We start from the raw sequence: 21643 nt of genomic DNA on the forward strand, positions 1-21643 counted from the left end.
GCAGATCATATATGAAATGATTATTATTGTTAACTAAATAGGTCATTATGAAACTTTTCTTAATTCAATTCTGGAAGAAGAACTTCACTTCTGAAGTACACACGAATCACTTGTCAATTCCCACAGATGTCTGTCTGATGAGGATTTTGCAGGAGTGGCTCTAAAGTCTCTCAGTCCATTTATTTCACTCAGTCTGTGAAACCTTTCTGGAATGCAGCAGGAACAGCTGCTGAGATTTCAGCTTAATGCACTGGTAGCAAGGGTTTGTCATACTTCACAAAAAAATTCTATTTATTGGAGTTGGCATGTGGTTTTTCACTGCTTCTAACGAGTTTGTAAATAGATAATCTTTTAAACCAGCCATCGCCTCCTGCCTAATTTATTTTTCAGCATTGGCACAGCTAGGATATTCGTTATGATAACTGTTTCCCGTAGTGACAAGCTGCATCATGCTTAAATACTAGATTGTGACACCACTAAACGTTATTGGTCAAATTAAGGCACTGATTGGTTAAAAAAAATGCTAACAATATAGCTAGCCATTTTTGTAAGGAACCTGGGAGGTTTAAGATAAATGAATTAGATAACTCTTGCCAAGGCCTGTAGTTCTGCAGCAACATGGGCCACAAGATTATTTTCAACTTACCTGGAAAGAAGTGAAGTAATTTTGTTATTATTATTTTCAGGTTTAGCAGGATCTTGTCTTCCTGTATTTAATACTATGCCCTTCGCTTACTGTAATATCAACCAAGTTTGTTACTATGCCAGCCGAAATGATAAGTCTTACTGGTTGTCAAGTGCTGCTCCTTTACCAATGATGCCACTCTCTGAAGAAGAAATACAACCCTACATAAGCAGATGTGCTGTATGTGAGGCCCCAGCCCAAGCAGTAGCAGTTCACAGCCAAGATCAGTCAATTCCTCCCTGCCCCATGAACTGGAGAAGTCTTTGGATAGGATATTCTTTTTTGATGGTAAGTCTGGGCACACGAGCATATATACACTGAAGTCATAGTCTTAAGCTACGTGTTTCTTAACATTGCAAAGATTTTTGCATGCTTGTCATTAATGAACAATGGAATTATCATGGACAAGGACACTTTTCAGATAGCGTCAGTAGTGTAGCAATAGGACAAGGGGTAACAGTTTTAAACTAAAAGAAGGCAGATTTAGATTAGGCATTAGGAAGAAATCCTTTACCATGAGGACGGTGAGGCCCTGGCCCAGGCTGCCCAGAGCAGCTGTGGATGCCCCATCCCTGGCAGTGCCCAAGGCCAGGCTGGATGGGATTTGTGCAGCCTTGGTTGGTGGGAGGCATCCCTGCTCGTGGCAGGGGGGTTGGGACAGGGTGGGCTTTAAGGTCCCTTCTAACCCAAACCATTCTGTGGTTCTGTGAATTAGAGGTCCAGGCCTTTTCAGCGCTGTCCTCTAGTCATATTAGAGGCAGTTCAGATTGAACCGCACCTTTTGGAATCCACCTGCAATTACTGTTTTCTTCAGCTTGATAAATACCAGGAAAGTAAGAGAGCTGGTTCCAGACTTTTGAGATTAAGATTTTCTCTGGCAAAGGAAGTTTACTCCAACCTAAGATCACCAAAGATAGTGTAATTAAAAGCAATTAAAGAAAAAAAAGCCAATTTAACATCATTTACCTATTTTTCATGCACAGTTATCAAGTTCTTTCGTTGTTCTTTCCAGCACACTGGATCTGGTGATCAGGGTGGTGGACAGTCCCTTATGTCACCTGGAAGTTGCTTAGAAGACTTCAGATCAGCACCATTCATTGAATGCCAGGGTCAGCGGGGAACTTGTCAGTTTTTTGCTAATGAGTATAGTTTTTGGCTAACAACAGTGACGCCTGAACTGCAGTTTGCATCAGCGCCCTTGTCAGGAACTCTTAAAGAGGGACAAGAGCAGAGGAAAAAAATCAGTAGATGTCAAGTATGCCTGAAGCATGGTTAACAAGTGAAACAAATTAACAGCTACAGCAAGACTGCATAAGGAAAAGCATGCTAAAGAGTTAAGCAGTATTTAATATGTGAATATATTTTTAAGCTGCAGATCTGTTCTTTTTGCTTGAATGGATATCTAAGATGGAAAGATGCATCTGTTGAGTCTCATCCACCCTGTGCACACATCAACAGATAGTAAAATCCAGTGTAAAGAACTTAATTTAAAAAAAAAGGAAAAAAGCTCTATTACGCTGGAGTCCAGTACCATAATATTCAGGTAACAAGGTGAACTCGGAAGGCTGAATTAAGTCTGGAATACCGATGAGATGTACATGATTATGCAAAACAATGGATTCTGTTAGAATTGGCATTTAGAACAGAAGGAGTATAGGTATTTATATGGCATAGTATATATAATTATCCCTTAAAAGATGTATAAATACAGATGTGCAAACACATAAATGTCTTAAAGCCCTATAGCTGAATCTCCCAAGCTAAAGAAGCTTGCACAAGCTTTTTCTGAGGGAAGGGGAAAAAGTAATTGTTAAAATACATTCTTAACGCATAATAAAAACAATGAAGATCAAAGTCTCATGTTGCAGTATTGAACAAAAAACTGTGAAAGAACTGTTAATTGAGCTTTCATAAGCAACAAAGTTGCAAATCCATTTGACAGCAGATTATGTAAGAAAATAAAATTAGCTGAGATAATGAAGCCTTAAAAAAGCAATATTTATATTTGCGATTAATTTCTAAGAGCAGTCACATTAAATTAAGCTCCAATCCAAGAAGCTGAAGAAAACAAAGCAGTTTCTAATACTAATTGAAAGGAAATTTCAGTGTGATGATAAAATGAGTGAACTCGTGTGATGAATATAAGTTTTTGGACAGTTGTCTAAACCCAAAGATAATCAATTTTTTTTTGCTTTTTTTGGTAAATATACCACTGAAAAAAACTTGTCACCTTTCAGAGTCTTATGGAATCATAGCTCTAAATGTTCTTTATTATTGAAAGCAGTGACTGTTAGAAATTTTATAAGTTAAAGCACTGATCACCTTTTGAGATAAATTCCTCTATACCTCCTTGATTCAGCTATAAAACCAGAAAAATGCACATTTAAATTACAGTGAAACTACTGAAAACTCACTGATTAAAGACTGAAAATTCACTTAGTGCAGAAGGGCCACAAATGCTCCTGTTATCATTTAAACAAACCTTTTTAAACAAAAAAATCTAGGATGGAATAAAATGCTTTTCCAGTACTTTTCATTTCACTGTGTTTATTAAGAGAACACAAGCAGAAGGATTTTCAAACAGATTAAGATGCACATCCAAAAGTCCTTATTCCAGGAAAACTCCCTCTGAAGCCATCACAATCAGCTGATCAGCCAGCTTCAACTTTGGATACACAAACTCAAGAAGTGGGAAAAACAGATATTCCTATCTCAGCCAGACGAAAATAAGCCAGAGTAATTCAATTCAAGTGTAAACACATCAGGCTGCAATTCCTTTCCAACAAATCCACCCAAACCTTGTTGATCTGCTGTGCTGCTGTGGTGGTCAACTCTCCTGCTCTTTCACCTGGGAAAGGGTGAAGAGCCTTCTTGGGACACATTCCGTATCCACCTGGCTAGGGAAACACTGCCCTTTTTTGGGGTCCTGGCTGCCCACTGGCATAGGGCACACCTCTCAGTTCACAGCTCAGTGATCATAGCTGCATGCTCTTCCTTTCAAATCTGGCATGTCACTTATATTTTTTGAGGGACCAATCTGCAAAAGAATTTGATCCCCTCCTCCTTCAGACAGCATCCCACAGACACAAGACCAGCTTTCTGGTTTAGAAGTGAAAACCAAGGCTGCGACTCTCCAAGGTGCTGAGAAACTTCAGAGCTTATTCCTGAGAAGAAAGCAGCATGTGAAGGGTAGCTCTGTGTCCTAGTCACCTACCCCATAAGGCGCGCAAACTGGATTTCCAAAAAGGTCACCTCTAAAACCACACTGAGCTAGTGGCTTCAGCATACGTTTGGTAGCAGCTGAATATAATAAAGGTGATATCCTTTTTTTTCCATGGATAAAGAGAATTCCACATTTATATCTCAGGAGATTTTCCTGGCAGTACTCACCAGCTTCTCTGTTACTCATTTGCAGCCCCTTTTCAGGTCAGAGGCACTGGAAAAGGGCACTCGTTTTGCTAGAAGTATTTACAGTGTGGTTTATGGCACTAACTGCATTTAGGTAAATAACGAAGAAATTCTTACATGCTACATTATTGGAAGTTTTGTGTTAAGACAAAGGCATAAAATGGAAAGAAATTGGATTGGCTGGAGTTGGATGTAGTTCCAACTTGAAGTAGTACAAAGAAAAGTCTTAAAAACATCTGCAAGAATCAAAGACCCAATAATCTTGAACCATAGCATCATTTCGGTTGGGAAAGACCCTGAAGATAATCAAATCCACCCATCAACCTACCACAGCCAAGTCCACCACTAACCCATGGCTGCGAGCACAATACCCACGTCTCTTAAATACCTCTGGGGATGGCAACTCCACCACATTGTTGGGCAGCCTGTTCCAATGCCTAACCACCCTTTCCATTAACAAATTCTTCCCGATATCAAATCTCAACTTCCCCTTGCTGCTTCCTCGTGTTCTATCACTTGTCACCCAAGAAGAGAGACCAACACGCCTTCTTGCTGCAACTTATTCTAGGTGTAGAGTGATGATGTATCCCCTCAGCCTCCTCTTCTCTGATGAAAACAAGACAATTCCCTCACAGGTCCTCTCTGAATGCACTGCAGCAACTCAGCACCCTACCTGTAGTCAGGGCCCACAGCCGAACGCAGGACTCAAGGTGCAGCCTCACCAGTGCCGAGCCCAGAGGGACTCCACCTCCCTCAGTCCGCTGCCACACAGCTTCTGGTACCAGCCAGGATGCCACTGGCCTTCTTGGCCACCTGGGCACGCCGCTGGATCGCGTTCACCTGGCTGTCAGCCAGAACCCCAGACCCTTTTCTTCCAGGTAACTTTCCAGCCCCTCTTTGCCAAGCCTACACCACTGCAAGGGGTTGTTACGGCCCAAGCATGGTGCCTGGCACCTAAATAAGACATCTCTCTGCCATCTTGTTCTTGTTAGATTTTAAACACGATGTAAAACAATCATGTTTTTCTATGATTTTGATGCAGTTTTTGCACATGGTAGTTACATGTTACTATTTTCTACAGAAGCACACTATATCAGAGATGTATTTCAAGCTACTACTGACACCTTAGAATATCCAATAGATGCCTGAGCTCCTGTGTTGTGCTTAGCTAAGGCATTTGTCAAATGTGATACTAATTCAAAATGAAGTTGCAAATAAATTGCTTAATATTATAAAGCAAATAAGACAGACCAAATTATAAAGCAGCATGTACTCCTGCAATCATTTGTCCAGTGACTGTACACAGAAAATAATTAGGTAAATTACTCGTGGGATCTAATTATAAAATTATATGTAAAAGTGTATAGCTGAAACTATTCTTAAGAGTTAAAACATTTCTAAGGGAACACCCTTGTTCTAGTCCTTATAATCCAAATAATCCTCACTGTTGCATTCAAGTGCTTTGGATCTTGTGTAGGCCCCATAGAGAAGCAAATATTTTCCTACAGAGCACACCGATCATTAATAGCACCACAGAAAATGATGCTGGCAATGCTCTGAGCTCTGGCATTACAGCCATTCAGGATGACCCACCCTGGAATTAAGCCATTCACAACCCTTGAGAGACACAGAGAGTTTTCCTTCCTGTTGCCCTAGCAAACCACCACACCCATTTGCCCATGCAAGAAGAACTTGTTAACATGTGGCCATTTTTGCTTCATTTGCTGTTTTTCACTAGAAAGGGAAAGAAATGCACAGGCCTAGTACTAAAGATGCCTTTTCAAGTGAATTTCTTCTTTTGGTGTACAGAAAGCATGCAGGCATGGGGAAACTAAAGCAAAACCCGAAATCAGCTATCGCTCATTTTATCGCAATTGTGTTATATCGTAAAAATTATATTCTTTAAATTCATTCCATAAAGTAAAGTCTCTGTAGTGAAAGTCCAGAATTGACATGCCAAAACCAGGTATCAGAATGAGATAACAAAAGACACTTGAACTCCACACAGAGCCTACCTGAGGCCGTTACCTCCATGAGCAGACCCCAACTTGCAGCTTCCTGCTAAGTGCAGCTCCAGGGGCCTGACCAAGCTCCCCGATCGTCAGGTGCCCTAGTGTCAGGAGCACCTTGATACCTGTGGGAGCTGATCACAGACACACACAGACACACTGCCCACATGGGACAGGGGAGAAAAAGAGTTAGAAGAGAGAAAAGGAGTTAGAAAACTCATGGATCCCAGTAAAGACAGGGAAATCACTTGGTGAGTACTGTTGCAGGGTAAACAGACTCAGGTTGGGCAGTGTAAATAATTTATCACCAATCAGCTTAAAAATTTAATTACTGATTTGTGTATCGGGAAACAAGATGGCAAAGTTTGGACCACCTTTCCTCCCATTTTCCCAGGCCTAACATAATTCCAGACTCCTCTCCTGCATCCCTGTTAGTGCTGCAGGTGGCATTCGGGCCTGTCAGTGAGGCAACAGGTGGCACAAAGTGCGCGGGCTCCTGGCACACAGGTGGCAGTTCCTCTCCACCACTTCTCCTCGCTCTTCTCCTGTGCTCTGACACTGCATCTCCATGGGCTGTGGTCCTCTGGCATTGTACCTGCTCTGGCATGGGTTCCTCTGCAGACCACAGTCTCTCCTGGGGCACCTGTGCTCAGTGTGGGTGCTCTGCAGGCTGCAGAGCCTGCTTTTCAGGGCTGTGCCCCATGGAGTGCCGCCTCCTCTTCCTCTGACCTTGGCGTTCTCTCTGCTGGTTTTCACTTCTACTCCCTCCTCCTCAAGTTAACAGGTATCTATAGACAGATATCTGACAAGTTACAGATATCTATATTGCTAGAAAGCTTTTTGAGCCCTTTGATTTTATTCCTTTGACCAGGCAAAATTACAATGCTGAAATCTTCAGAAAAATAAGGGATGTGGAAAACAAAAAGTCAGATGAAAGATGGCACAAGGAATAGGGAACAGGCTTCCTGTACCTGATTTTATTTTTAAAAATGCCTGTAAGTGCTTTTTCCATTTGGAACAGGATTTCATTTGGACTGTGCTGTCCCCCAGTGCTGGGAAGATAAAAACTAGATGCATGTTTATGTGAAGTCCCATTGAATTCAGTAGTTTAACTATGGATTTGTGGAAGTGCCAATGAGGTTATCTTTACAGAACCTGCTCTTGGGGACAAGGCTGATGTGGGCCTGGGTCAGCAGGGCCAGCAGCGCAGCTGTTCTCTCTCCTGAAAAGCTCACTGAGAGTTTACTGGCACATGGCCGTGGCAGCAGATAAAGCTTTGTCAGGCTACCAGTTGAGAGGGAATAGGAGCAACAGCAGTCTGTCTATTCCTAGATCAGAAAAATGTTTAAAGACTCATTCCCAGAACTGCGCTATCATATGCAACAAATTTAGGCAAAACTGTTCCAGGAATTCTTCCAGAGTAAACTCTTAACCAAAACAACTCTTTCCTAAATTGGCTCATTCGTAAGCACCAGTGCAATAGTCAAAAAAAAAAAATGTAAGTCTTGTAGTCTACGTGGGTTTTGCCTGTGTTTGGGGTAAATTTAAAAAACATGAGTGGTGCAAGTTGATGGGTATGTCTCTTACCTGTCAACCCAAGTCTTGTTTCCTTTGTTAAAAGGATGTCCCTAAAGCTTCAAAGTACACTATTAATTGAGGAAAAACTGATTCTGATCTGATTTCATGCCAATTCTTCCCAACATACAGCTGAAGATAGCCAGTTTACAATGACCACACGAGTCCTCTAACACGGCACGAGACCACATTCACCCTCACCAATTCTTTAAGCATTGCCAAGATCCAAACTCAGGAAACAAACCACATCCATCTGGGGAACTCTCTGGTGTTCCAGACAGACTGCTGAAAATGACATCACTTTACAGACTGAAGCCTGGCCTTGTACGGTCTAACGCAAACAATCCCTAAATAACCTTTAATTGAATTCAGTCTGCCATACTTAGAGAAGGGCTGCAAATGAGGACTTATGTTCCAATGCCCTACATGCCCTCTGGAATCAACTGTCTGGGCAAGAAAGAAAAAAGCATTCAAGACCACAGGGAAGATTAGTCAATTAAAAGAGTAATGGGGAGCAGCTGTTTGCAAGAAAAAGGATTACTCAAAAACCAGTTGTGAAGACGAGCAGTCAGACAAGGACAGAGCTGATTTGCCTCAACTCTGAAATGATAAAAGCTTTCTGATAATGGCTGTGGTAAAAACTTTTTGGCAAGTGAAGCAATTGTTTCATCAAAATGGGAATCTGTTCCACGACTGGATACTATTTCAGAAATCAGCATTCAAAAAAGTTAACCTTTGAAGTTTTGTCCAACTTAACCAGCTGGAAAACTACCAGGTGGGGGAAAAATCATCATAGTTCAAATAAATACTGCACTGTGTTCATACTTAAACTTTCCCCTTTTCTAGTCACTTCATCTAGATGTTCCAGAAGATATTGGAAGTTCAATTAGAGATGATACAAGTGTAAAGTGGAAGAACAGCTCCATGGTTCCTCAGTATAACTTAGGTGGCCTTCAGCATCTAAAACCACGTCATAGCAAAACTCACCTTTTCAACCACTACGGAGTGCTTCTTAGCTGCTTCTCAAAAGACAGGTTTGAGCTCTCAGTATTTAACTTACACATTTTAGTAGTTTATAGAAAGATTTGGAATAAAGGATTTGAGCCCCAAAGCTACATCACGTTCAGCTTGGTAAAACAAAGTATCACTACACAGAAAAGCAAGATCTTTTGCAGAATTTACAGAATCACAGAATCATCTAGGTTGGAAGAGACCTCCAAGATCATCTAGTCCAACCTCTGACCTAACACTAACAAGTCCTCCACTAAACCATATCACTAAGGGCTACATCTAAACGTCTTTTAAAGACCTCCAGGGATGGCGACTCAACCACCTCCCTGGGCAGCCCATTCCAATGCCTAACAACCCTTTCAGTAAAGAAGTTCTTCCTAATATCCAGCCTAAACCTCCCCTGGTGCAACTATAGCCCATTCCCCCTCGTCCTGTCTTTCATGCAGTGATTACAAATATCACTGGTTTAGATGCTCATTCTCAGGCATTTTTTCCATGAAGGCAGCTCTGACGTAAGCTTGTTTTTTTTTTTTTTCCCCCCCAAAAAACACCGGTCAGAATGAAGGCGGGAAGCTTGACCCTTGCACACCAGCTATTTCAAAGATTTTATCAATTGTTGCTGAATTACACTTGGTACTAATGCAAGTGAAAAAAATGTTACCAAAACCAGTTGAGTTACATCATTAACAGTATAGCTGAATTTAGCTAATTAGGAACAATACAATCCATCCATTAATTAGGCAAAAGAATACACAATACGCACTTCAGCATCTGAGAAGTCTGTGCATACATTTGAACTGATTTTAAGGAGTCAGCAAAAAAGTCATTCCACGCTCAACACTGTACAGATTTTGGGACCATTCTTTACCTTGCTACATGGGGAAGCAAAGTACTACCCAACGTGCTGGATTCACAGAAGCGACCTTCGCACCAATAGCTTTTAAATGATCCCTGTAATGAATAATTTGGTGAAGGACCTAACAAAATCCATTGCTCTCCTACTGTTTACTTCCTCTTGCCTTAGTGATGTTTAACACTCCTGAAGAGATATTTGTCTAACCTGCTCCAAAAAGACTGAAGAAGGAAACTGCAGAGTATCCCTAGCTTATCACAAAGCTTCACTGTCAATGTGGTTAGAAATCCTTTGCTTACATTTTGCTGCAAATTAGGAAGTTTCTAGTAGCCAGTGAATAACAGAGATGAACTTCTCTCTGTTCTCATGCAGCAGAAGACTGCTGCCACATGTATGCTCACTCTTGTCTTTCACTAACCCAGTTGCTTTACCCTGAGCACATTTGTGAATATAAACGAAATACCTAAACCACATGAAATTTTATGGAAAAATTTCCTTCTCTAATTGTCTCAGCTTGCAGTTAATGGATATGAGTATCACTAAATTTAGACTTTCAGAAAGAGTAGTTTTCCTTTAGAAAGGGTTCTAGAATTGAAAGCTGAAGATTGTCAATATTTACTTACCCTGATTTTCAGCGATGACAATTTAAGGGAAGTAGGGCAGATTTTGATCTCACAGCCTGTATTGAGAACAATGTTACCACTGACACTCGTCAAGCACAAGCTCCCCTGCTGTGATGTGGGACATGTACGAATACCATTTTGTTAGTATTTTTTAGGGCACTTTACCCCTTAGGAGAAGTAGTACTGCCAGGAAAAAAATTACACACATGAATACGTTATTTGCTTTTGCTTCAAGATAAAACAGAAGTGGGAAAAGAACTTTAAAAGTTAAACACATTTAACCACATCTTAATTCTGGACTGCAATAAAAACATTTATAAGCAGTAAGATGTTCGGTCATTTAATCATTAAGTTTCAGGAATGGGCCTGTTAACAAGTCTGCTGATTAGGATTAATTAAGGGGGTGGAATTTCTTACATGGTACTTGATCACAGAGTTTAGATGAAGCACAAAATACTCACAAGAAATCACAGCTCCTGAAACAAAGGAACCAAACTTCAGGTGTTAGTGGTTTTTTTTTTGTTTGTTTTTTATTTATTTTTTTAATTTTTAAACCAAACTACTCTTTCTTTAAAAATCCATATTTTATATATAGTTAGTCAGCTGCTTAACAGTCAGAAAATATCCAAGGTGGAGGACCCATTTATGTACACTGCCCTGAATTTTTGCCAGCATGTGTTAGGGATTCATCTGTGACTTGCATCTACCATCATCAGGGCTCCCAACCTAACAGATGGTAAGGCCCAACCGAAGAATCATTCTGTAACAATTTACAAAACACCATGTATATTGGAATTGCCCAATAATCCAATCCTAAAACTTCCACCAAATTCAAAACAAGAAAAATTAGTCCTGATGTAAATCATCTGCCCCGCTCTGTATCACCAGCCTTCATTTCTAACAATATTGCGGCAGCTCTGCTATTTTAAAATATATGCCTTATTATTATAAAGAAAAACAGACAATTTGAAATGTACAAAAATTTATTTCAATTTTTTATATGAAAAAGTGAAAACAACTATTAGTACTGACAGTTTTTTATAGGCATTTAATTGCAAGTGCTTGACAAAACAAGAACAATAGGGGGACCGAAACAGATCCTTCGTATGAGACATACTAACAAGAGCTCTCATTTTTATTAACGTAAGTACGAGGAACTTCCTGCATTACTCCTCATGTGGTTGGTATTTATCCTTCCTTAACAAAAGCATGCAAGTGCTTTTAAATTTGTAATCACGTTCTTGATTCTCCCCCCCCCCCCAACTGATTAGTGAAATCCAGTGTTTTAAAATAATTTCTTGTCTGCTAAACTGTTATTTTAGTTACACAAACTTTTGACCAGAGCATTAAGTTCAGTTTGGGGAAACAACGCTACGTCCTTCTTCACACACAATTATTGCACCCTGAGCAAAACATACAAACACTATGCATTTTTTTGATATTTAATTTTAGAAGGCATAGAAAAGTTAGTCTGCAATAAGGTACAAGTACCTGCTGTTTTTTTCAGGACATTCAGTAGCCACAGAATATCAAACAAGACACGCATATATTGAAAAACAACCAAAACCGAGAATACAGAAATTTACCATCACTTACCTACTAACTTAGGATCTGCAAGAGAACACTATGCATAACATCAGTGTTTTAGTATTACCTCAACAAGGACATCCAAAGTCGCATTGCAGCCATATCTGTTGTCTCTCAGAGCCTTGAACATACCCAGCCTAACAATATTTTTGTGCTGCTGCTTCTTGGCATACAATCAGCAACAGGTATAAATAAGATAGACAGTGAAAGTGAGAATGGCACAGGTGGAGAACAGTTTTTGCATTTTTCTACTAAAAAAAGCTTCCCCTACATACGTTAATTAAAACCAGAAGGTGTACTCTACTTAAACAACATAATCATAAATTTAGTTTCAGGGTTTTTCTTTTCTGTATGAAAAATACAACACTGCTTTGCACTCTAACTCCATAGAGAGGTAGACCTCATAAAGCACATACTGCTGATCACAGATACCTGAAAAGAAACTATTAAATTGCTCATCCTAACACTTTAGTAAAGGAGCGTTGATTAAATTCAAAGAATTATGTGCCTAAAGACAATAATGGAATCATTCCTGTGCAAGCACATCTCTTCAGGACTGAAAAGAGTTACAGGAGTGTTCCCAGATTCCGACAAATTTCTTCCATCACAAGGTAAAAAAAACATCTAAGCAATGAGTATTTTTTCTCAATGTTTGATACTCAAAAAACCTTCAGGTTTGCTAATTTACATCATCGAACAGGCAGATGTGCCACAAGCAGGACAGGCACTGTGCGCCAAGCAGCGAACAGAGGTCCCGTCCAAAGTGACAACCGAGCTCTTTGGTCTGCTGCCAGCTACTCTGGAGTTGGGTCAAGAAATGCTCTCTAGAAAATGAAGAACTCAAGGTAAACTATATTAAGGTATGATCTCCACAAGTCTGCAAACATCATGGGGACTGGCCCTCAGATGAGATACCTACAGAGAAATAGTAGAATTTCTACAGGTCTGTAAACAGCATACACGATATAATTTCTAAGCCTTCTTCAAAAGGAAAAATAGTTATTTCCAAAACAGTAAGTTAACAAATAAATATATTTTCATGGCATATCGACCTCCACCTTCCTTTCCGTAAAGCTCCTAACAATAAGTTATTCCAACTCTGTAAAAGCACATTTTTTTATAGTTTTTTTTTTAATTAAAAATGTAAACATTAGGATTGGTTCTAGGGAATAAGTAGTTAGAACTCAGTTTTATCACACTTAAGCTCTACGCTAAATGGCACATTTTAAGGAAGACTGCAACACTAAAAGGTTCTATTATGTAACTCCTTAGGATAACAATAGCTCCAACTATTTTTTCACACAGTTTGCAAAACTGCAGAAAAGCTTAAGCCCAACTCTTATGATCTAACTGTTGTCATCAAAGCAGTCTTTTCAAGTGACAATTCACATGCCAATCCCAAGAGTTACTCATCATAGAAAAATGGGAAATATGTAGGAAAGAACTGCATAGTTTTAAAATTACATTTCAAAAGTATTATTCTTTTCTGTGATGGATGAAGAAAACCTGTTGTCTGAGAATACCAGCAGCCAAAAAGCCAATGAAGTCTTGAAGCTACAAAGAAGAACTTCGAAGGGAAAAAGTTTGGTGAAACCATCAGTCTTCTTCCAGATTTAATATACATCGAAATGGAGACTGGCAAAGATCACGTTTTGATTCCCAACTCATTTTTTATGCAAGTTCAAATTTGGAGCCTGAACTCACAAAATCTTCTGCGGTTTTGCAACAAATAGTAAAAATAAAAGAATAAATCTGCAAATATTTTAACTCTGAATAGCACTTTACAATTTACATCAACACCTGCCAACTTCATCTTCTGTCAAACCTACGAAGTCTTTGCCTTCTTATTTCCTCTTCTGAGTTCTGCTCAGGTGGAAACCAAAAACCATAGGGTCGCCGCTCATTATTGTATGTTGCTCCACCAAAATCTACAAGACAACGAAACACAACTGTTATTTTGTTCTGTAATTTGAAAAAATGCACGTATATCCTGTAATCCAAAGCATCGCAACACAGAGAAAATTGGGAATTATTTCCAGTTCAAATGGTTCAAGGACTGTCATTTTCCAACAACTGCTCTTAGAACACCGAAATGAAGAACACCACTAAAAGAACTCCCGAACCCCAAAGTCTAGTGTGTATTAACCTGGGAGCAAATGTTTTTCTCAGTCCCTACTTTATACAGGGAACTCCAGATTGTTAGAATATTTAGACATCCTCAGTAGCTACTTCTGGCAAAATAAGCTTTTGTATTTGCTTTTAGTGTAGCAGAACATGTGCTGACCCATACCAGATGCACATACAACTCCCATCCTGTTGGCAGCAAGCAATTTCATAAATAAACTCCACGTGGCAGCTCAGCTAGAGAGAATTATAAGTTAATGTGAGCAGAAATATCACACCAAGACTGAAGGAAGGTTCTCTGCCCTGGCACTGCAAGAGAAAACAAAGTAAAGCAAACGCTCACAATTCACATTAAGTTATGGAGCAAAGAGAAGATTGAAAGGTTGTGGTTACACACAACTGAGGAGCCTTGGGAAACAAGAATCAGAAACTGTTCTCTGAGCTCACTTACAGAGGTAAGGATAAACAAAGTAGCTTTAAAGCTAACACAACAGTCTTTGTAATACTTGGTATTTCTTAGACATCCACCTCAGAACCTCATTTATATTAGCAATATTGAAAACCAGAGGCAAATGCTGTATTAAGCTAATTTTCAAAATGGATTTTAACTGCAGCTGTATCCTGTATCAGAAATTGTTTGTAGTGAACACATGAGGCCTGGTGTTTCTATTGCATAATATCAGGAAGTCCAATTTACAAAGGGGTTCTGTTAGTTTCTTATTCACTTAGAAGAGCATTTTAATTTGTAGAGTGCTAACCAAATGTAGGATTTTGAAAACACGTTCAGGATTTCTTCCGTGCTTGCCAAGCAGTCAAGCTCTTGGAAAGGACTTTCAGAGATAACTATAGCTGCTCAAACAGTGCTAAGCAGCAACAACATAAATGTTTATAAAATGAGAAGCAATGTTCAGAAGTATTTTTCAAATTAATTAAGATACAGACAACTTAATTCATATTTTTGTATTTTACCTTCAGTTTGTCCCTCTGTTTCAATTTACCAGAGACAATCCTCAAAATAATTTAAGCTGTTACTCTGCTTCTGAAAAATGCTATGTCACTGACAACTGTTACATGAACTCCTTGGGACCTACCATCACTTTACCCCATCTAGATGCATAGTTCTCCATTGCAAAAGAGCATGCCATGCTAGCAAGTTCATCAAGTTTAAGTGATGAAATGATGCCACCTCTTTTATAATGTGCTCCAACAGTTTATCTTAATACCGTGAAAATTATAAATATACATGCATGGCAACAACAGCAAATGGACATTTGAAAAATTGTTCAGAATGCTACAAAAAGCTAATGTGTATTGGAAATCCTAGACCTTAGCACAGGGCAAATTGCTTCTCAATTTTTTTTTTTAATTCAAAATCCAAGAACAATCTCATTGTCTGAAAAAAAAAAACAAAAACCACCAGTTCATATGCAGCATCGGCAGAATGGTTTTCATTAACAAAAAGATTCAGCTGAGCTAAGTGTTCATTTACTACATTTATTTTCCCTCATTTTACTTTCTTATACAAGGCGTGTTCAAAAAGAAAAAAACAAGCAGTTGTTTTGCTGAGACACACATGGGCTTACAATATTTCAAAACCCAATGAAAATCCTTTCTAAAGAAAAAATAACTTCAAACTGGAAGGCACAAAGCAAGGTGGCCAGTAAAGATCTGCAGAAGGGAAGCCTACGAACCGTCTGTGTGCTGTGCTGTGGAAGGGCTGACAACTGAAAGATCAAACTAGTAGGAAGGCAGGTGTTGGCTAGTGAACTTAGGAAGAAAAGTAGCATATAATGAAACCAGATTCAGCTGGACTGTTAGAAGAGCTGGTCAGGTCAATACTGAACACACGGTTTCTTCTGTTTCTAAGACAGATGATAGCCATAAGAAACATGTAAAACATTCCCTCCAGGAGGGCAGAGGGCCTGTTTTGGGTAACACAAATACCTTAATGCCTTCATACATGAACTTGATTATTTATTTGAATCATGCCTCAGAGTCTAATCTTTGCTGTATTCATATTTTTCATATCATTCCTAGTCAGTCGAGGGAGGTGATTGTCCTGCTCTACTCTGCACTGGTGCAGCCTCACCTCAAGTACTGTGTGCAGTTCTGGGCACCACAGTACAAAAAGGATGTAAAACTGTTGGAGAGTGTCCAGAGGAGGGCGACGAAGATGGTGAAGGGCCTAGAGGGGAAGACATATGAGGAGCGGCTGAGAGCACTGGGCTTGTTCAGCCTGGAGAAGGGGAGGCTGAGGGGGGACGTCATCGTGGTCTACAACTTCCTCGCGAGGGGGAGTGGAGAGGCAGGGGACCTATTCACTATAAACACCAGCGATAGGACCCGCGGGAACGGTGTTAAGCTGCGGCAGGGGAAGTTCAGGCTAGACATCAGGAAGAGGTTCTTCACCAAAAGGGTGGTGGCACACTGGAACAGGCTCCCCAGTGAAGCAGGCACTGCACCAAACCTGTCTGAATTTAAGAAGCGATTGGACTGTGCACTTAGCCACATGGTCTAAACTTTGGGCAGACCTGTGTGGTGACAAGAGTTGGACAAGATGATCCTTATGGGTCCCTTCCAACTCGGGATATTCTATGATTCTATGATATCATCCAGACAGACTTGTTAACGTAACAAAAGTTGTTAGAAGCACATACTTAGAGACCAGACTGTCAGTCAGTGCCTTGGGTTAGCTTCCTCTAGCTACTGCGCATTCAAGATAATACAGGAGAGTTGATATAAAATAATCTCACTGCATTCTCCAGTGATCTAATAAGTTTCAAGATGTTTAGTCTACTTAACAAGGAGACATGCATTAAGCAAAATAGTCGATACACAAATTCAAACGTATCTTTCATTCCCAAGTATTGAAAAGGATTTGCTAACCAACTCAAGAGGAACCTTGACCTATTCTAGATATGCTACTTAACCTACCTTAGGTTAAGACAAAGATATCTATTTCTCTTTAGAGCAAGAAGGAAAACATAGATTAACTTCAGCTACAAGGAGAATTTCAGGCAGACTGCATATTCAGCATAATCAAATAGAAGTCTTCAGCTGCAAATAGCAAGCTTTATTCATTTCTTTAGTTTATATTCATCTATTTCACGCTTCCACAGTACATCCTCCAAAAAAAGTTGAAGACCTTATGTTATTCCATGCTCTTCTCTATGCAGATTCTTCCCTTCTGGTTCATTAGTGCATATTCACTAGTGTTTATGTGTATTTTCTAATTCCTTCTATTGAATGATACTAAGACATTCATTACTTTATAAAATTACTTAAGTGACTTATTTTGCTATTCACATGACCTGTATTTTATTCTCCTGGACTGTTTTTCCGGTAAGTTGCACAAATCAAGTAATGAACAACGTCAAAAAACAAAAGGAAGTAAAGCCCTAAAAATGAGGTCTAAGACAGGAGTACAGCATGAACAAAATAAATCGTACGAAGAGTTTGACAAAAATCAAACTCAAAGGTCTGAAAATTTCTTCTGGCAAAAAGGAATAAACACAAGTAAAATTTCATCACCCTTACACATTTGCTTAGAATTAGGAAGTTACCCAAGTTCTGTCCTCAGCAGTATAAAACAACAGGCCTGTTCTTGGAAAGTATTTCTGTGATGCTATGAAACTTGGTTCAATGCTTCTGAATTGTAAAGCTCACGGGGCGTTTCTGGTCATTTCTGTACCAAACCCATAATTTAAATTTACTTTTGTCTTAACAGAGCCGGTGTGAAACTATTAATCCTTATTACAATCTGTATTTTTTATCCATTAAAAAACAAAAATAGCAACAGTTAGGAAATGTACATACTGCCACAGGTAAGCCAGAGAGGTACGGATATCCTAAAAGCAGAAGACATTGCCAGACTCTGATCTAACATATTATTTTTTTTCTGTTGAGCTCATGCTGTGTAAAAGATTCTGCATTTCTGTTTGTTCCGCTAAGGAAATAAAAGTAGACATTGAAAAGGCAATCTTCATATCCACCTCCAAATAACTGAAAATGGAGACAGTGCTACATAGTAAAACTCTCATTATCTCAAAAATCCTGAATACCAACAGGATCAGAAATAATTCTGGCAAATTCTTTAATTACATGCAGAAACTCCTTTCTTTAATAAGGCAAATGGGCTTGTTTTTCCATTTAAAAAACTGTAAAAAGTATCCAGAAATCTAACTGGATACATTTTTTCAACTAGATTGCGTTTTTCATCCAAACATTGCTTCACATAAGGTTGATTTTAAAAAGTACTAAATAAATGCATTATTCTTGCTTTACATGTCATAGTAACATATCAAAAACTGCCTAGCTGAACACTTAAGCTGTGTAATCAATTGGATAAATGCAGGCAAAAAGTCTCAAGTAATGCTTATCTGAATCACCATTTCTCCCTCTTGAAAAACACACAAAGATTAACATTTTTTAGGTTCATCAAACATAGATGCTAGCCACACCTCCTCATGGACAACATGATATAAATAATGCTACACAGACTTTGATGGGTTACCAAAGAACTGAACAAGTGCAGACTTCACACTCACTGCCACCTTACAATGCTTTGCCTGGGAACCACATCTGAAATATGTAACTGAGGCAATGTCTAATTAATCCTTTCCAGAATGGATCATTTCTCTCTGTACTTAAGCTTGCTAAACATAACCAAATTCATTAGCACAAAAAACTGCTTGAGCTAATGACAGTAAGACTTTCTGATCACATCCAGCCAGCTTTCAGGGCCAGCTGAGCTTGCTCATCGATGTTTACATGACTGCACGTACTACATTAAAGATGAAAGACAAAAGTGTCCCATATATTCCTTTTGAGCATAATTGTAAAACCTACCTGCACACTGACAATAGCAGGGAATGTGTGTAATTATTATGTGTGTATAAAATAATTATATATTTTTTAAATGCAAGCTACAGACTATCAATAGAAAAAAATTATAGAAGGGACACAACACGGTTGGCCTTAAGACCATAAGGATGTAGACATGACTTTGGCCAACAAGACACAGCATAGAGATTTCTAATTTTCTTGAAATTACTAGAATATGGTAATTTATTTAGTCAGACATCAGGAAAAGGTCCAGAACATTATTTTAAAGATAGTCTCAGTAAATAAATTGCAAGTTATACCCAGTCTATAAAATTAATCCAGTGATAAAACAACAAGAGAAAAAATAGTAAATCAGTGGGTAAATCCAAGATTAGGATTATTCACTGACCTTAGTCTGGAGCTGCTTTTAACTGTAAATTAAATTTGTTAGTGTTCTTAAGAATTTTAATATATTTAAAATCACATTTAAAAAAAAAAAAAAGCTTTGTCTTTCTTTTAGGGCATTTCTGCATGCCTAACAAAGACACAACAAAGAAATTCTAAACAATATCCATTTCCCAATGCCAAGACCAAGAAACCCAGATGAATGGAAAAACCAATGCAGACTGAAGCCACTCCAAAGCAACTACCACTTTCTCCAGAGTGGAAGAGTGTTTTTATGTAGCCCACACACAGCTTCTTCTAATTATGCCCACAGCTGTTAAGCAGAACTGCTTGTTCTCCAGCAAGGTGACCCTGCCAAACCCACTGTGAAAGTAACAACATTTGTTCCTTTACAAAAACATCCAAGTTACTAAGGAAAAAAAAAAATAAACGTCCAGAGACCACTGAAGTTGATATAAAAACTCCCACTTGTATCACTGCGTCTTGGGTCAAAGCTCCAAGAATAGAGTTACTCCATATGCAGACCATGCATTTATAAATAGATGTAGCATGAATGTAAGCAAAACACTGCTAACTACAATTGAAGATTTAATTATTTCTTTATTGATTTCTTGCTATTTTCACTTTTCTTTGGCAGTTGACATTTTTGCATGAAGAAAAGCATCCAAAAGAAAGCTGTATTGACGATACCTTCCAAAATGTTCTTGCATACTTAGGAAGTCAGAAAAAAGCAGCATTCTGTATACCTTTTAGCATGAAGATCTAAATGTATCAGTATCATATGCTTTTTTTTTTAATGCAAACAAAATTAATGGTTAATGAGACATAGAATAAAATCTTTAGTATCAATAATCAGAACCTAGGAACTACTGTGTCACTGTGACTTGTTGTTTAAAGACCAAAGGAAGTTAACCCTTCAAGGCAATGTTTCCAAAAACACAGGATATAGTACCAAGCATTTGATGGAAGGAATGAAAGATGTGCTGCACTGCAAAATGAGTGCCATCATCTCCAGGTATTAAATACTGAGTATAGTAAACTCACCACAGTGCTACATCCATGACAAACTAGAGAAAAGCAAATACCAGGACAAAACTTGGAGCAGAACAGCCTTGAAAGACATACTGTATTAGGGTATTAAACAGAATCTAAAGTTATGTTCTAAACTATTGAAGTGTACTAGCATCACAATGCTTCAATAATTTATTTTTTCCCCACTTTCATAAGTGCAAACACTTCATCATTCAAGTAGAATAAGTCCTACTTTTAAATTACTGGCATCTTTTTAATCCCTTTAATACACAACTCAAGAGTACTGCACCCAAGCAAGCCCCAAACCTGAGGCAATCCTGTATGTAACAATTGGGCAGAACTTTTTCAGGAAAGACAGAATAGAAATTGTTCCCAATCACATTCATCTGCATCAACAACTTTATAATTGGACTTTGCATCAAAAAGTTTCTGGTAATGATCATTTAACAGAACACAGCTCAGCTCTTCCAGTTCACTAAGCTGTTGAACTAGCCTTCTTTTCAATGTAGGACTGTGTCAAAGGCAAGAGGCAAAGGAGGCGTACAGTGCTCTTGAATAATGGGCAGGAAGGGAAGTAGAAAAGGCTGAGAACCAACTACTGAATACCACATGAGCATTCAAGTGCAGAGGAGGGCCGCAAAGATGATCAGAGGGCTGGAGCACCTCTCATACGAAGAAAGGCTGAGAGAAGCTGTGGATGCCCCATTCCTGGAGGTGTTCAAGGCCAGGCAGGATGGGGCCTTGGCCAACCTCATCTAGCGGGTGGCGTCCCTGCCGATGACAGGGGGGTTGGAGTTAGATGATCTTTAAGGCCCCTTCCAACCTGAGCCATTCTATAATTGTATGATTCTCTTAGTACATTTTCCTCCAGACACCTGAAGGAATGCCCTTTACACACTACACTTGAAAGGACTTTTCGCCTCATCTAGATGAACACCAATCGGAGTATATGCATTCGTGTATACTAATAATCCTAAAGACAGGAGAACAAGAAAGATGTGCAGCACTGAGAACATGAACAGACAGCAGAAAAATAATTTTCCCTGATTATGTTAATTCTGTATTAGTCTTTACATAATTTAAAATCTTGAACACTGTCACCATTGAACGAAACTGTACCAATACCTCAGTGTCTCCTCCCAAACCAAGCACAATTGGTCCTGAACTGCTTATTACCTGTGTTTTAGTGTCTGAAAAAAGTGGGCACAGCCATAAAAAAAAGCTAAAAATAAAACAAATCGAACAAGATGCACAAGATTTAAGACAGGATTATAAGGGATTCAAGTCCAAACCCAGTATTTTCAAAATACCTACACCTATTTGAATATACCTAGCATTATCTTTAGAGGTCAAGTGTATACAAAGTTTAAAGCAACTACTATTACATCCATTCTAACATTTCTGAGGGAATTAATTAGACCATGCTTTTGATTTAAGATCTCTAAACCAGATAAAGAATACAGCTTGTCAACATACAAAAACGAGAGCCCTAGATCTGAAGGAGCTG

At 38.9% G+C, this 21643-nt stretch overlaps 2 protein-coding genes across 13 annotated transcripts in view; one reads left to right on the forward strand and one right to left on the reverse strand.

The window, feature by feature from the left end:
- COL4A4 (collagen type IV alpha 4 chain) overlaps positions 1 to 3220 on the forward strand; it is a 68080-nt gene extending 64860 nt beyond the window's left edge. For all 4 annotated transcript variants that reach the window (XM_067002221.1, XM_067002220.1, XM_048063051.2 and 1 more), the window contains 2 exons: positions 687 to 973; positions 1698 to 3220. In XM_067002221.1, coding sequence (XP_066858322.1) covers positions 687 to 973; positions 1698 to 1961 — 551 coding nt within the window. In that variant the 3' untranslated portion in view covers positions 1962 to 3220. The remainder of the gene's footprint in view (positions 1 to 686; positions 974 to 1697) is intronic.
- A 7498-nt stretch (positions 3221 to 10718) lies between these two features.
- Positions 10719 to 21643, reverse strand: part of RHBDD1 (rhomboid domain containing 1) — a 40049-nt gene continuing 29124 nt past the window's right edge. For 8 of the 9 annotated variants that reach the window (XM_067002224.1, XM_067002225.1, XM_048063010.2 and 5 more), the window contains one exon: positions 10719 to 13679. In XM_067002224.1, the coding sequence (XP_066858325.1) occupies positions 13561 to 13679 (119 nt within the window). In that variant the 3' untranslated portion in view covers positions 10719 to 13560. The remainder of the gene's footprint in view (positions 13680 to 21643) is intronic. The other variant, XM_013181582.3, reaches the window with a different exon arrangement.

Source organism: Anser cygnoides, chromosome 9 (genome assembly GCF_040182565.1).
Source record: "Anser cygnoides isolate HZ-2024a breed goose chromosome 9, Taihu_goose_T2T_genome, whole genome shotgun sequence".
Lineage (NCBI taxonomy): Eukaryota > Metazoa > Chordata > Aves > Anseriformes > Anatidae > Anser > Anser cygnoides.